Here is a 13,402-nt window from a genome sequence, read left to right as displayed (position 1 = left end):
ATTTTTGACAGCCTGGGAAATGTATAAAACAGTTTAGCATAACTTGTGATTCAGATAACCTTAGTTTCATTGAAATGACTTCAGTGAAGTATAAGTTTGTCATATCAGCATGATTTTGCCTTGTAATTTTGTGTCAGATTCATTAAGAAACATCAACTCTGGGGCGCCTGGGTGGCTCAGTCGGTTGAGTGTCCGACTTCGCTCAGGTCACGATCTCACGGTCCGTGAGTTCGAGCCCCGCGTCGGGCTCTGTGCTGACAGCTCAGAGCCTGGAGCCTGCTTCAGATTCTGTGTCTCCCTCTCTCTCTGGCCCTCCCCCCGTTCATGCTCTGTCTCTCTCTGTCTCAAAAATAAATAAATGTTTTTTTAAAAAAAAAGAAACATCAACTCTGCAGCCCATGCTAATTAATTACAGAAACCATTCAGTGGTAACTGATGTTGGCTAAGTTCATGAGAGTAGAATGAAATTCGCTTTGCTACTGCTGGTTCAGTGAAACATGATTGAATCAAATATTTCCACAGAGTCACCTGCTGATGAGTAATACAGCCATACAAATGGGCAGTGGGGTGGATTTGGTTTGTGGGCCATAATTTGCCAACTCTTGATCTAATGGGACAAAATTTTCAAAATAGAGAACACATTACAACTCATCCTCACTTGTGAGTAGCCCTTTTTTTGTGCCAAGCAATCAGTCCAAATTATTTTATCTCTGTTGGTTGAGGAAGAATTACCTAGGATTAGTCTTTGAGGCTGGTGAATTGTTTGTAAATAAAGGAACAATTTGCCTTCAAAACCAAAACCTTTGAAAAGCTCAATTGCTATTTATTTCAATGGTAGTTGATGCTACCTTTTCATTGATTGCTTTGCAGTTGATTTAACAGTCTAGTCTAAATTCTTAAGTTTTTAGGGAAGAAAACCATCCTGAGGCACCAGTGAGTATGAAGTAATCAAAAAAAAATTTAAGTAAATCATTATATCTTTTTTTTTTTAATTTTTTTTTTTAACATTTATTTATTTTTGAGACAGAGAGAGACAGAGCATGAATGGGGGAGGGTCAGAGAGAGGGAGACACAGAATCCGAAACAGGCTCCAGGCTCTGAGCTGTCAGCACAGAGCCCGACGCGGGGCTCGAACCCATGGACCGTGAGATCATGACCTGAGCCGAAGTCGGCCGCTTAACCGACTGAGCCACCCAGGCGCCCCAATCATTATATCTTTTTATCTCATTGAATGATTTTTTTTTTCCTTCAATGTAGTCACTTTGGAAATTTGTATATTTTCTGTTGCAGTATTGCCATTATTTAAAATTATTTTTTATCTCTGCATTATAAAATAGCATGTGGCAAATTCCTCTGAATATATTTAGTATTGATAAAGCCTGCTCTTTTGAGAATAGGGTTAACTTTTAGAAAAAGCTCAAATATTTAGATCTTTATATCGACAAGAGTTTATGGCCATTATGGAATTTACAGTATACAGTAAAACCTTGGTTTATGAGAATAACTCAGTCCGAAAACATGCTTGTAATTCAAAGCACTTGTATATCGAAGTGAATTTCCCCGTTAGAAATGGAAACTCAGATGATTTGTTCCACAACCCAAAAATATTCATATAAAAATGATTATGATATTGTAATATAGTACAAAATTATAAAATACAAAATATAAAGAAAAATACACAAATGAACCTGCATTTACCTTTGAAAACTTTAGTGGCGTGGATGAAGGAGACAAGAGAGAGGAAGGTAATTGTGTAGGACAGCTTTCTCTATCACTGACTGAATCACTGCTATCTATGGAATCTTTTTCTTTTTGTGCAACTTAATCAAGGAACTTATCCAATGACACTTACTTTTGCCTTCTTTAGAGGATTTTGCAGAAGTGTGACATTGCGTTGTCGTTAAACAGATTCATCGCTTGCACTGCTACAGCCTTATTCGGGTGGTGATGTTCTACAAAATCTTGTACTTTTTCCCACATTTTACACATCTCCCTAATTTCATTTGAGGTGAGGGATTCCTCCGCCTTTTCTCCTCTTCCTCTTCTCCTCCTCCTCTACAGACGAGATGCAGACGTAGACTTCTTACAAAATCTTGCAGTTTTGGCCATTGCATACCTCATTCGTACTTCTCGATGGTTTCCTTCTTAACTTCCACCGTAATCCTCTCTTCTTGTAACCACCTTTCTTTTCAGCCTTTTTGCTGGGAGCCATTGTATACGCTCGCCCGATGTTGACTACAGTATTAATAAACTCTTGCCATATACTGTATAATGTCACTGGCAATACGGCAGCAGAGGAAAGGATCTATATCTGTAGGCAGCCTGACCTAGAATGAAGCAAAGCGTTCCTAAGCTCACTCTTGCCTGGAAAAGCAAAGGACTGTCCATAGGTGCTTCAAAATGACAAAAAATACACTAGCACCAATTGTGGGCACCTTCCAATGTCCTGAATAATCACTGATTTCTGCCAAATACCACGTCCTGAAACTGAGCACGTGAGCATGGGAGATTGTCACCCATGATCCTTCAGAGAGAGAAAGAGAGAGAAGACCCATTGGCTGGTTGTGATCAGGTGACATTCAGCATCTCGTACGACTCGTATTGCGTGACCTTGCTCATTTATCAAGTTAAAATTTACTAGAGATGTTTGCTTGTCTTGTGGGATACTCGCAGAACAGGTTACTTTTAATCCAAGGTTTTACTGTATGACTAAATTAATGAGGCCTGTTTTCATAAGAACTTCACTATAGAAATTTCAACTCTTGAACTATAAGTCAGTACTGCCTTAGGTGCTCAAAAGGAGAAGCTGAATCTGGGGTTTTTCCTTTGCCATTAAGATGAGTCATTCTGTTGAATGGTGTTTCTTCGGAGCCACATAGCTAGTTCATAGAAGAGGTAGGATTGGATTTCATGTTTTCTGATGCCCATCTAGACAGTGGGCCATGTCTGAACTAGTGCATTCTTTCATTAACTCAAATAAGAAAAGACTGTCATTTAAAATGGTTTAAAATGTACATTTATTAATGATTTAACACTTTCAGGTAAAAGGCAAGTAGCGGAAAATTTTATACCTCAAATCTGTGTCCTGGTTATTGACTCAAGAGTGAATATTTGTATTCAGCAAGAGGTAAAGTCATTTGTTAGATTTTCTTTTAAAACCTAAAAATGAGAAAGTGAAGAAAATATAGTAGCAATTCATCAAATTGAATAATCATTTTATCTTGGTATTCAATTAATTGTGTATTGTATTTCTGCTGTCTTAATTTATTGCCTGAAATGATGAATAAATGTTACCTAAATATTCATTGAATAGTCATAGCCATCTGGGTTTATGTACACATAGCTCAGATGAAAAGAAGTTCAACCATCCAGATATTAGGAGTTCTCAGTATTTAAATCCTAAAAATAACCTGTATTATTATATATATGTGTGTACGTATAGGTAACCGTAAGAACAAATCATAATTTTGCTTTAGTTCTTAGAGTGATAGAAAACCTATGTCTTATTGCAAAGAGTAGAACTGGACTCATGGTATATTCTGTTTTTGATAAGTGTAGGTATCATGGTATATTTTATTTTTGATATCCTTGTCATGTGTTTTTGTATTCACTGTTTTAGTTCATATTCTTCCCTCCACCGTTCTCTATTCCCTGCATAAAATGCTGTGCTAAATAGGTTCCTAAGTTTGTATACCTAGAATATTTCTTTAAATACTTAAATATACACATGTATATATTTATATAACTGAATATATAAAGTTAATGGATTCTCTTTTTTTCTTTTCTAGGCTGTAAAAAAAATGAATGTTATGCTTGACAGAATGCCTCAGGACGCCAGAACAATACTCTCTGACCAAGAAATGTTTATTCTCATGTAATAATTTGTATTATATTGCTCTCATTAGTGGTTCAAGTCAATAATTTAAAGGATATTTTACAAGGCTATAGGCAACCATGAGTTGCATTAATAATTAAAACTGATAAGCTGTTTTAGATTTGTAATATAATTTATGGCTATATGTCCTGCAGAGATCTGTGATACTAGCCAGTTGTAAATTTTAGTGAAAATTTCCCCCCCAAATACATGGGTTTTCTATTTAATTGATACTAGTTTAGTATATGATCTGTTATTTTGGTTTACAGGAGTAGTATGGGAGAAAGGATTTTAGATGCTGGAGGTAAGTATGTTTTTTTTCAAATGTTCATATTTGAAATTATTCAAGATTTATTAATAGAATATAATATCTTCTTAGTCAAAATAACATTAACATTTTAATGTAGTGAGATTATGTGAGGAAATTATAAACTCTGTACAATTGAGCAATTTTCAATTACTAATAAGAAATGATCTGTATCTATGGGGCTAAAATAATAATTAAGCATGATAATAGGAGTTGTTAAATATAATTTATGCCTGTTGTAGATTTATGAATAATAATTTAATTTTCTAATAGATTTGAATTACTTTTCCTAAGAAATTCCTCAAATAGTTTTATATTTGGAATTGGGAGTTTTAATATTTTGGGGACTAATAAGTTTGTTTTTAAACAATGTGTTTATTAGAAGAACTCAAATTTTCTTTTGTCAGTTTCATATGAGAACATTTTGATGTGTAGTGATTTACATATAGAACAGACCACTGGTTAAAGTACTTTGGAATAACTATAAACATAGTACAAAAGTAAAAGATTCTGTGATTTATAGATTATTGTATGAGTTATTTTGCAATTCACAACTCTAATAATGGAATGGCAGAGCCTTTGAGTATTTAGGAGTTTCTTTTAAATATCCTGTTTTGGGGAAAAGTTTTACTCCTTTTTCTGCTGGTAAACTTATTATTTGGACTGTGTTCATTTTTGCGATGATGGGATAGATCTAATTCTTCTAAAGAAAATGGCAAAAAAAAGAGTGAATTACACTAACGTTTTCTTTCTTTCTCCTGCTTGTTCTAATACCTTATAAATGATGACGTGTGAGCTTCTTTTTCACAATTTCAAATAACATATTAACGATTTTTTTCAAGATTATGATTTACAAGTAGGTATCGTAGAAGCACTGTGTAGAATGACTTCAGAAAAACAAAGACAGGAACTTTCATGTCAGTGGTTTTCAATGGATTTTATTGCTAATGCATTTAAAGGAATTAAAGACTCTGAATTTGAAACAGTGAGTAGTATAAAAAAATACCAAATTAACAACAGTTTTTAAAAATCACTCTGCTTTTAAAAGTCTCTCTTTTTTTTAATATTAGGATTGCAGAGTATTTCTCAACCTTGTAAATGGCATGCTTGGAGACAAGAGAAGGTAAGTATAATACAGTATTCAACCATTTACTGACAAAGAACTAGAGCTCAAGAGGGAGTATACAGTGTTGAACCTTTAAAATTTATTTGTTGTGTTGGAATGGAAAATGCACAGAGATACTTAAAACGATATCCTATTGTAACACTGTGTAATAAGGTACTACATTGGTAGGCTGAAATAATCTTCCACTGGTCTTATTTTACTTCGTACTTTTTAGAGGAAACATGCATTTTTAGTTAATATTAATAACTTTGAGTGTTTGAAATTGATTTACTATAATTTAGAATTCCATTTGCATTATTATAAAAATCTAGGCATAAATATTACTTGAGCTACCTCCTTTCTCCACGTACTGTAATAAAAATATATGACAAACAAATACATTTTTTTATAATTAACATACACTAAGGCTAACCTTTCTGAGGTTATCTAATCTCGGGAATGGGCATGAATGAGAGGTAATTATCATAATTATCACTTTTGTTAGTAACAAAAGAATAGTATTTGGAGTTCAGTGTCTTGCACTGTATTTTAGATGCTCAGGATACATTTATTGGATGTGTGAGTTCACATTTACTTTAGGAAACAAAAGACAGGCTGAGGGTTAAGTGCAGGGACTCATGCTATTTGGATTTGAATTATAGTTCTCCTCTTCCTATTCTAATGTTGGGCAAAGTACTAAACTTACTTGTCTCAGTTCCTTAGCTGTGAAATTATACTAACACCTACCTCGTACGTTTGTTGTGAAAATTAAGTTAGATGATCATATGCTAAGTGCTCATAATATTATCTGCCCAAGAAAGCGTTCTGTGAATTCAGTCTTTTTTTTTTTTTAAGTTTATTTATTTATTTATTTTTTTGGGAGCCACCATGTGAGCTTTTGTGGGGGAGGGGTGGAGAAAGGGGGAGAGAAAGGATCCCAAGCAGGCTCCATGTTGTCAGTGTGGAGCCCGATGTGGGGCTTGGACCCACTAACTGTGAGATCATGACCTGAGCTGAAATCAAGAGTTGGACACTTAAACAGACTAAGGCGCCCCCTAGGTCATTTTTATCAGCAGTATTATTTATTTCTACTCTTCTTTTCCCACGTAAATCCTATGGGAGCTTCCACTGTACTGAAAGTATCTGCTAAATTAGGAATTTCTACTCTGAGTCGATGGCATGAAAAGTAAATTGGTACACTCACGCGAGTCAGAATGGAAGGTTGAGTAGTATCCTCAAAATAATACACAGAAACAAATTTCCATTAAACTCTTATTTTAAAATGTAATGAAGAAGGATAAGGGTTGGGCGTCTGCCTTCTGCTCAGGGTCATGGTCTTGCCTCTTGTGGGTTCAAGCCTTGCGTTGTGCTCTGTGCTGACAGCTCAGAGCCTGGAGCCTGCCTTGGATTCTGTGTCTCCCTCTCTCTGCCCCTCTGCCACTCATGTTCTATTTGTCTCTCTCAAAAATAAGTAAACATTAAAAAAAAGTAATAAGAAAGAAAAGATGATTTGATTTCCGTCGTTATGCCTACTTCCTGATTTCCTTCTGATCCTAGATATGCTCTCTATGGCTGGTCAGGATTACACTGTGAAGGCCTATTAATCTTTAGTGCAAACTACTTTTTTATTTCAGGGTCTTTACATTTCCTTGTTTATCAGCATTTCTTGATAAACATGAGGTGAGTTTTGAATTTAACATGTTTTAGTTATTGGATGAATTTTGATACCAGGGTCAAGTCAATTATAGCTTATAAATTGACAAGAACATTAAAAATAGTCATAATTTGATCAGAGATACAGCTAGTCTAGTCTAGTATTCTGTGTGTGTGTGTGTTTTCTGAAGTGATATATTTATAGCCAAGGATAACTTAAATAAAAGTCTGTGCTTCAGATTTTCTTTCTTTCCCTTAATCAAGCCCACTAATTGATTTATCATTCATTAATATATTCAGACTGATATTGTTAACCTTTATTTACACTTGGAATGTTTGTGATTTCTTAGAGCTCAGTTCTGTGTAAAATATTAAAGAAGCATTTCTTTTGATTGTTTCTAAATTGGTTTAAATGCTCTACTTGTCTGCCCTTTATCTTCCTCACCTTTCTCTTTTCTTAAAAACAAACACACAAACAAAACTGAACCATGAACATAACATAGGCCTCATTTTCTGTTGTTGTTTTTAAAATCATAGTCTATAACAGTTTTATATATTTGTTTTATTAGTTGAAAATACCTTCAGATGAAAAACTTGAGGAATTTTGGATAGATTTTAATCTTGGGAGCCAGGCTGTATCATTCTACGTTGCTGGAGATAACGACGTAAGCTTTATTCCATCTACCATTTTATATGTTTGTTTATGTACGTCTACAATGTCTTAATTTAAGAATGTGGATTTTTTTGTATGTTTATTTTTCTAGCTATTTTAATAGATTTTAGTATTAGCCCCATAGTTTTGATGAGCATGGTAACCCTTTAGCAGTTAATTAGAAATGAAAATTATTTCTGATGTTTTATTGCAACAGAAAATGCTAAATTTTAATACTAGTTTTTCAATCTGAGCTTTTCAGAAATAAATTACATGTTAATGATATAACATTTAACATTCATATGAACAAGAGTGAAATTTAGAAAAGACACCAGTTACTCAAATACAGAGGCACTCACTTAAAAATATTAACAGGTAATGACGAGTGGTCTTATACCTTCTAAAATCTTCTGTTTGAAAATAGAGAGGGATTGATTCTTATGGTGGTATTTGGAAGAGATTTGCTTCTTTATTGCTATATTAATAGCTATGTTTAAACTTTCCAGCCAGATGGTATATTTTCTACTGACTTCTTTTTAACCTGAGCAGAATTCTTGAGTCATTGTTTCCAAATAGCTATCCTTAATATTTGGTCCGTAGGCAAGCTTCTAGTCCTAACCATATAGTCACTTCGTAAACATCCAACTAAGAGTTGATCCGCATTTACTAATCAGATGTGGTTGCGGATACTTTAATGAGGATTTAGTCATTTTAGTCTGCTCTTGTAAAATACTGCTTTTTGTTCCAGGTAAACTATGGATAGACCTTAACAAAATGCTCCTGAAGATTTCCACATTATTTCTTTTTATGTTAGAGTATCTTCATAGAATACTTAATTAAAATTGAGTTCCAGATACTAGCACTGCTTCTCAGGGTCACTGACAGTTTTCATTAGTGTAATTATTCTTTTACGGTTTGTAGGAATATTTTTAACTGGATTTTTAGGAATGGGATTTCATTTTGTTTTGTTTTTTTTTTAATTTTTTTTTCAACGTTTTTATTTATTTATGGGACAGACAGAGACAGAGCATGAACGGGGGAGGGGCAGAGAGAGAGGGAGACACAGAATCGGAAACAGGCTCCAGGCTCCGAGCCATCAGCCCAGAGCCTGACGCGGGGCTCGAACTCACGGACCGCGAGATCGTGACCTGGCTGAAGTCGGACGCTTAACCGACTGCGCCACCCAGGCGCCCCAGGAATGGGATTTCATTTTGGAAGAAGATAGAATAGGATTGATATAGTCCCTACCTTTACTCAGTTTGATGTTATGGATGATTCCAACAAGAAAATAAGCAATTATAGTATGATACATGGTAGGGATAGTATAAAATGCATTTATAAGTGTTAAATCCTGCTGTGTTCCAGATACTGATCTAGAAATGTAGGGAGATTCTTCTTCCAAAACACGTATTCAGAATCCCCTCCTTTCTGGATTTTCTGTAGCAATAGTACATTCTCCCTGTATTCTCTCTGACTTTCTTAGGATCCATACTCTGTAGAGTGGCTGCTTAAAACCCATCTTTTGTCTCTTTAACATTGTATATGAGGGTCTTTATGATCTGGCCCCTGGCTGTTTCTCTGACATCTCAGGACCATTCTCTATGCTTACTATGTTCCAGCCACATTCATTTTTTTTTTTTTTTTTCTATTTCTTTAACAAAGATCATGCCCATTTCGGATCTCTCTACTTGCTGGTTCTTCTGCCTAGAAGGTGCCAGATCTTTGCATCTTAGTTTCTTCCCATTTCGGTTTCAGTACAAATATTGCTTCTTTATGGAGATATTCTCTGGTAACTCCATCTAATGTCTAAAGTTGCCTCCCAACCCCATTATATCACATTGTCTTGTTTTATTTCCCTTACAGTAGTAATTGTTGCTTAAAATCATTTTGTTTGTTGTTTGTTTTCCCCCAACAGAGTATAAGATTTATGAAACCAAGGACTTGTGTCTTCTTATTTATAGCTAATCAAGGACTCAAATTTATTGCAAGAATGAGTGAATAGAAAACTCACAGAACTGAAAGATTTATGGTATGGTTAGTACATAGAGTGGAAAGGAGATTGGAAAGAAATAAAGCAGTGTGGAGCCAAAGAAGGGTTACAAGTAGGAAGTAACATCAATTCAAGGAACATTAAGTAAGAAATTACTATGTGCAAGATTTATGCTAGGCACTGAGGCTCACCTTCTTGTTAAAGATTCTTTGGGGGGGGGGGGGTGGAGAACAGATTAAAAAGGGACAAGACCAGTGGCAGGAGACCTGTGGTAATGCTGGTGAGAAGTCATGCTGGTGTGATCTTGGAAAGTGACAGTAGAGATGGATGGAAATGAAGGGATTCCAGGAAGACTTGCAAAGAGAATTGAGCAGACCTGATTTTTCTCTGGCAAAAAGAGAAAGAAGGATTAATAAAGCTTGAGTGGGTGGATAGAGCTGTGTCACAGGAGGATGCGTTCTGTAGCAGAAATAGGGGGAGTTCAGTTTTGCATGTTTGACTTGGAGATCCTTGTGGGACATTCAGCAAAGATGTCTGCTAGGCAGTTGGATATACTGATCTGAAGTTCAAGTGAGGGAAGTGTGCACAGTGGAGATTTAGAAGCCATCTATGTATAGATGATAAACACGATCATGGGATGTAATGACAGAACTGGGAACCACAGATATACGCAGCATAGGTAGAAGGAATGCTAGCCCGAAGGACACTTACAGAATCAGCCAAAAGAGAACAAACTGGAAGGGTGTCATGTTATGAAAGTGAAGAGAAGGGTGTTTTTTATGAGGGTGAAAATGGTGAACAGTGTCAGATCAAGTGTTAACTGACATCAGAACTGGTGATCCGTGAGACAGCAGTTCTATGGAAGCCATGCGGTTTGTGCATTCCTGGAATGTTTGCATGTGTGTGCAAGAAGTCAGGATGCCAAGTCAGTCGCTTAAAGTGAGATTGGATTCAAAGGGGGGTTTTTGTGAGGTACTCTGTTTTACTTTAAGAATAAGAGCTTTTCCAAACCGATGGCCAGGATGATAGATTAAATAAAAACCAAGGTCGTGGTGCCTGGGTGGCTCAGTCTGTTGAGCGTCCGACTTCGGCTCAGGTCATGGTCTCGCAGTTCGTGGGTTTGAGCCCCGCGTCAGGCTCTGTGCTGACAGCGCAGAGCCTGGAGCCTGCTTCGGGTTCTCTGTCTCTCCACCTCTCGGCTCCTCTCCTGCTCATGCTCTGTGTCTCTCTGTCTCTCAAAAATAAATAAACGTTAAAAAAAAACAAACCCACAAATAAAAACCAAGGTCAAGAGGAAGAGCATACAATAGAAGGAGGGTAGGCAGTGAAGGTGAAGCAAGATGTGCGTAGCGTACTGGGGCCTGTGGAGGCTCGGCGAGGGCACAGTTGGTTTTGTTATACGAGGACTTGTACTTTTAACCCATATGAAAATGTCCCTAAGATAAAAATTTCTTAAAAAGGAAGGCAGTAAAGCAGGAAGCATCACTTTGCAGTTAGAACCTGAAAATGGCCAGCTGCATATGCCTCACGGGAGCAAGTTTTTTTATACCCAGAGAGACCTGAAACTGCTCAGAGTGTCGGGCAGAAAAGACAAGACCGACCCTTTCCTCCCGGCTCTGAGGTTTTGCGGTATATGGGGCAGCCAGCACCATAGCCAGAGATGTGGTTGCAGTAGCGGTAGTAGCGGTGGGGCCCTCAGCCTGTGCACCGGTTTCAATCCAGGCCGAGAAGTGGAGGCAGTTAGCAAACAGATGGAGGGTTCAGGTGAATTCCCTAGAATGAGTTGTCCCGAGCCGCAAAAGGACTGGGTCTGTTTTCCTCACCAGATTAGTGGGAGGTGTTCGGATCCCATCTCTTAGCAGTGGAATCTAATTTTTCCTGTAGCTTTTGTGCATGTGTGAAATCAGTGTTACCCCGTTATACAAATTTTCAGCAAAAGCACTGGGAAGGGAGAAGGGGGAAATATTTCAGCTATTATTCATATGCATTCCGTGTTCGAATCTAAGGACAGGCAATGAGTGGGAATTGATGAATGTGCATGATTTCGCACAGTATTTCAAAGGCAAAATAACAGGATTTGGTAACATTCTTAAAAAGGATATTCTCCAGTGGGGCGCCTGGGTGGCGCAGTCGGTTAAGCGTCCGACTTCAGCCAGGTCACGATCTCGCGGTCCGTGGGTTCGAGCCCCGCGTCGGGCTCTGGGCTGATGGCTCAGAGCCTGGAGCCTGTTTCTGATTCTGTGTCTCCCTCTCTCTCTGCCCCTCCCCTGTTCATGCTCTGTCTCTCTCTGTCCCAAAAGTAAATAAATGTTGAAAAAAAAAATTAAAAAAAAAAAAAAAAAAAGGATATTCTCCAATATATATTAATGGTAGTTACTCTTTTTTTTTTTTTTTTTGTGGTCAAGAATAGAAAACCAGGAAATTATACCATCAAATTTTGTTTTAAAAGTGAACAAGCAGATTAAATGTGGCCTGTAATGTATTTATTACACAATCAATTGATGGAGCAAGAAATAGGTTGTATCAACTGGTTACTTAGTGGTACTTAATAAAAAATAAACTTGTTTGTATAACTTAAAAACTGGTGTTTAAAGAGGGTGTAAAGCAGGGGTAAATTATTTATTTATGGTCAAACCTGTTTTTAAATTTAAGGATCATCAATGGGAAGCAGTGACTGTGCCTGAGGAAAGAGTACAAATATACAGCATTGAAGGTATTAAGCTTATTTTCTACTTGATTCTTATCACATGGCAGTTATATGCTCTCTGGGGCAAAAAAAATACTCATGAAAACAAAGTCAACAGTTCCTTGTATTCACATTAATAACAGAATTCCCTGAACCCACATTTCCCTCACCCCCAATTTCCTAACTCCTTTTGGAACTTATTTTTGTTATCTAGTCTAAAACCCATGATCAGTCACTTTATTGTCAATATATTCAAGGCTCTTGCCTTTTTATTCTGTTAGTATGATTAGATCCAGACATCTAGTTCCTGCACTTTTATGACTGGCATTGTATAACATTGCTGGACAAAGTCCTACAACTTGTAAGGCTGGCCCCACTATAGATTCACATATCAAGATATATTTTAGTCATTTCAGTGGGGATGTAGTGGTATGTCATGATAGTCTTTTGTTTTTAATTAAAAAAACTTTTTTAATGATTGTTTATTTTTGAGACAGAGAGAGAGAGACAGAACATGAGCTGGGAGGGGCACAGAGAGAGGGAGACACAAAATCCAAAGCAGGCTCCGGGCTCTGAGCTGTCAGCACAGAGCCCAACGCGGGGCTCAAACTCATGAACCATAAGCCGAGTTGGACGCTCAACCGACTGAGCCACCTAGGCACCCCAGTCATGATTGTCATTAATTGCAAATAACTGGTGACGAGAAATGCTAAGCACTTTTATTATTTTTTTTTAATTCAAATCCAAGTTAGTAAACCTATAGTGTAATAATGGTTTCAGGAGTAGAAATTAGTGATTCATCACTTAAGTATAACACCCAGTGCTCATCTTTAATGACCATCACCCATTTAGTCCAACACCTCTCCAGCAACACTCAGTTTGTTCTTGGTATTTAGGAGTCTCTTATGGTTTGCCTCCCTGTTTTTATTTTATTTTTTCTTCCCTTCCCGTGTGTTCATCTGTTGTGTTTCTTAAATTCCACATGTGTGAAATCATATGATATTTGTCTTTCTTTGACTTATTTAGCTTAATGTAATACCCTCCAGTTCCATCCATGTTGTTGCAAATGGCAGGATTTCAATCTTTTTGATCTCTGAGTCGTATTCCACTGTGTGTGTTTGCGCACACGTATACA

At 36.8% G+C, this 13,402-nt stretch overlaps 1 protein-coding gene across 1 annotated transcript in view; it reads left to right on the top strand.

Annotated features, from left to right (window-relative positions):
- Nucleotides 1-13,402, top strand: part of SYCP2 (synaptonemal complex protein 2) — a 68,918-nt gene that overhangs the window by 6,039 nt on the left and 49,477 nt on the right. The window contains exons 7-14 of the mRNA XM_040459749.1: nt 3,042-3,127; nt 3,789-3,874; nt 4,144-4,178; nt 5,024-5,166; nt 5,252-5,304; nt 6,921-6,966; nt 7,509-7,604; nt 12,234-12,294. Coding sequence (XP_040315683.1) covers nt 3,042-3,127; nt 3,789-3,874; nt 4,144-4,178; nt 5,024-5,166; nt 5,252-5,304; nt 6,921-6,966; nt 7,509-7,604; nt 12,234-12,294 — 606 coding nt within the window. The remainder of the gene's footprint in view (nt 1-3,041; nt 3,128-3,788; nt 3,875-4,143; nt 4,179-5,023; nt 5,167-5,251; nt 5,305-6,920; nt 6,967-7,508; nt 7,605-12,233; nt 12,295-13,402) is intronic.

Source organism: Herpailurus yagouaroundi, unplaced genomic scaffold, assembly GCF_014898765.1.
Source record: "Herpailurus yagouaroundi ecotype Mexico unplaced genomic scaffold, PumYag 246, whole genome shotgun sequence".
Lineage (NCBI taxonomy): Eukaryota > Metazoa > Chordata > Mammalia > Carnivora > Felidae > Herpailurus > Herpailurus yagouaroundi.
This window is presented reverse-complemented; position numbering and strand designations above follow the sequence as displayed.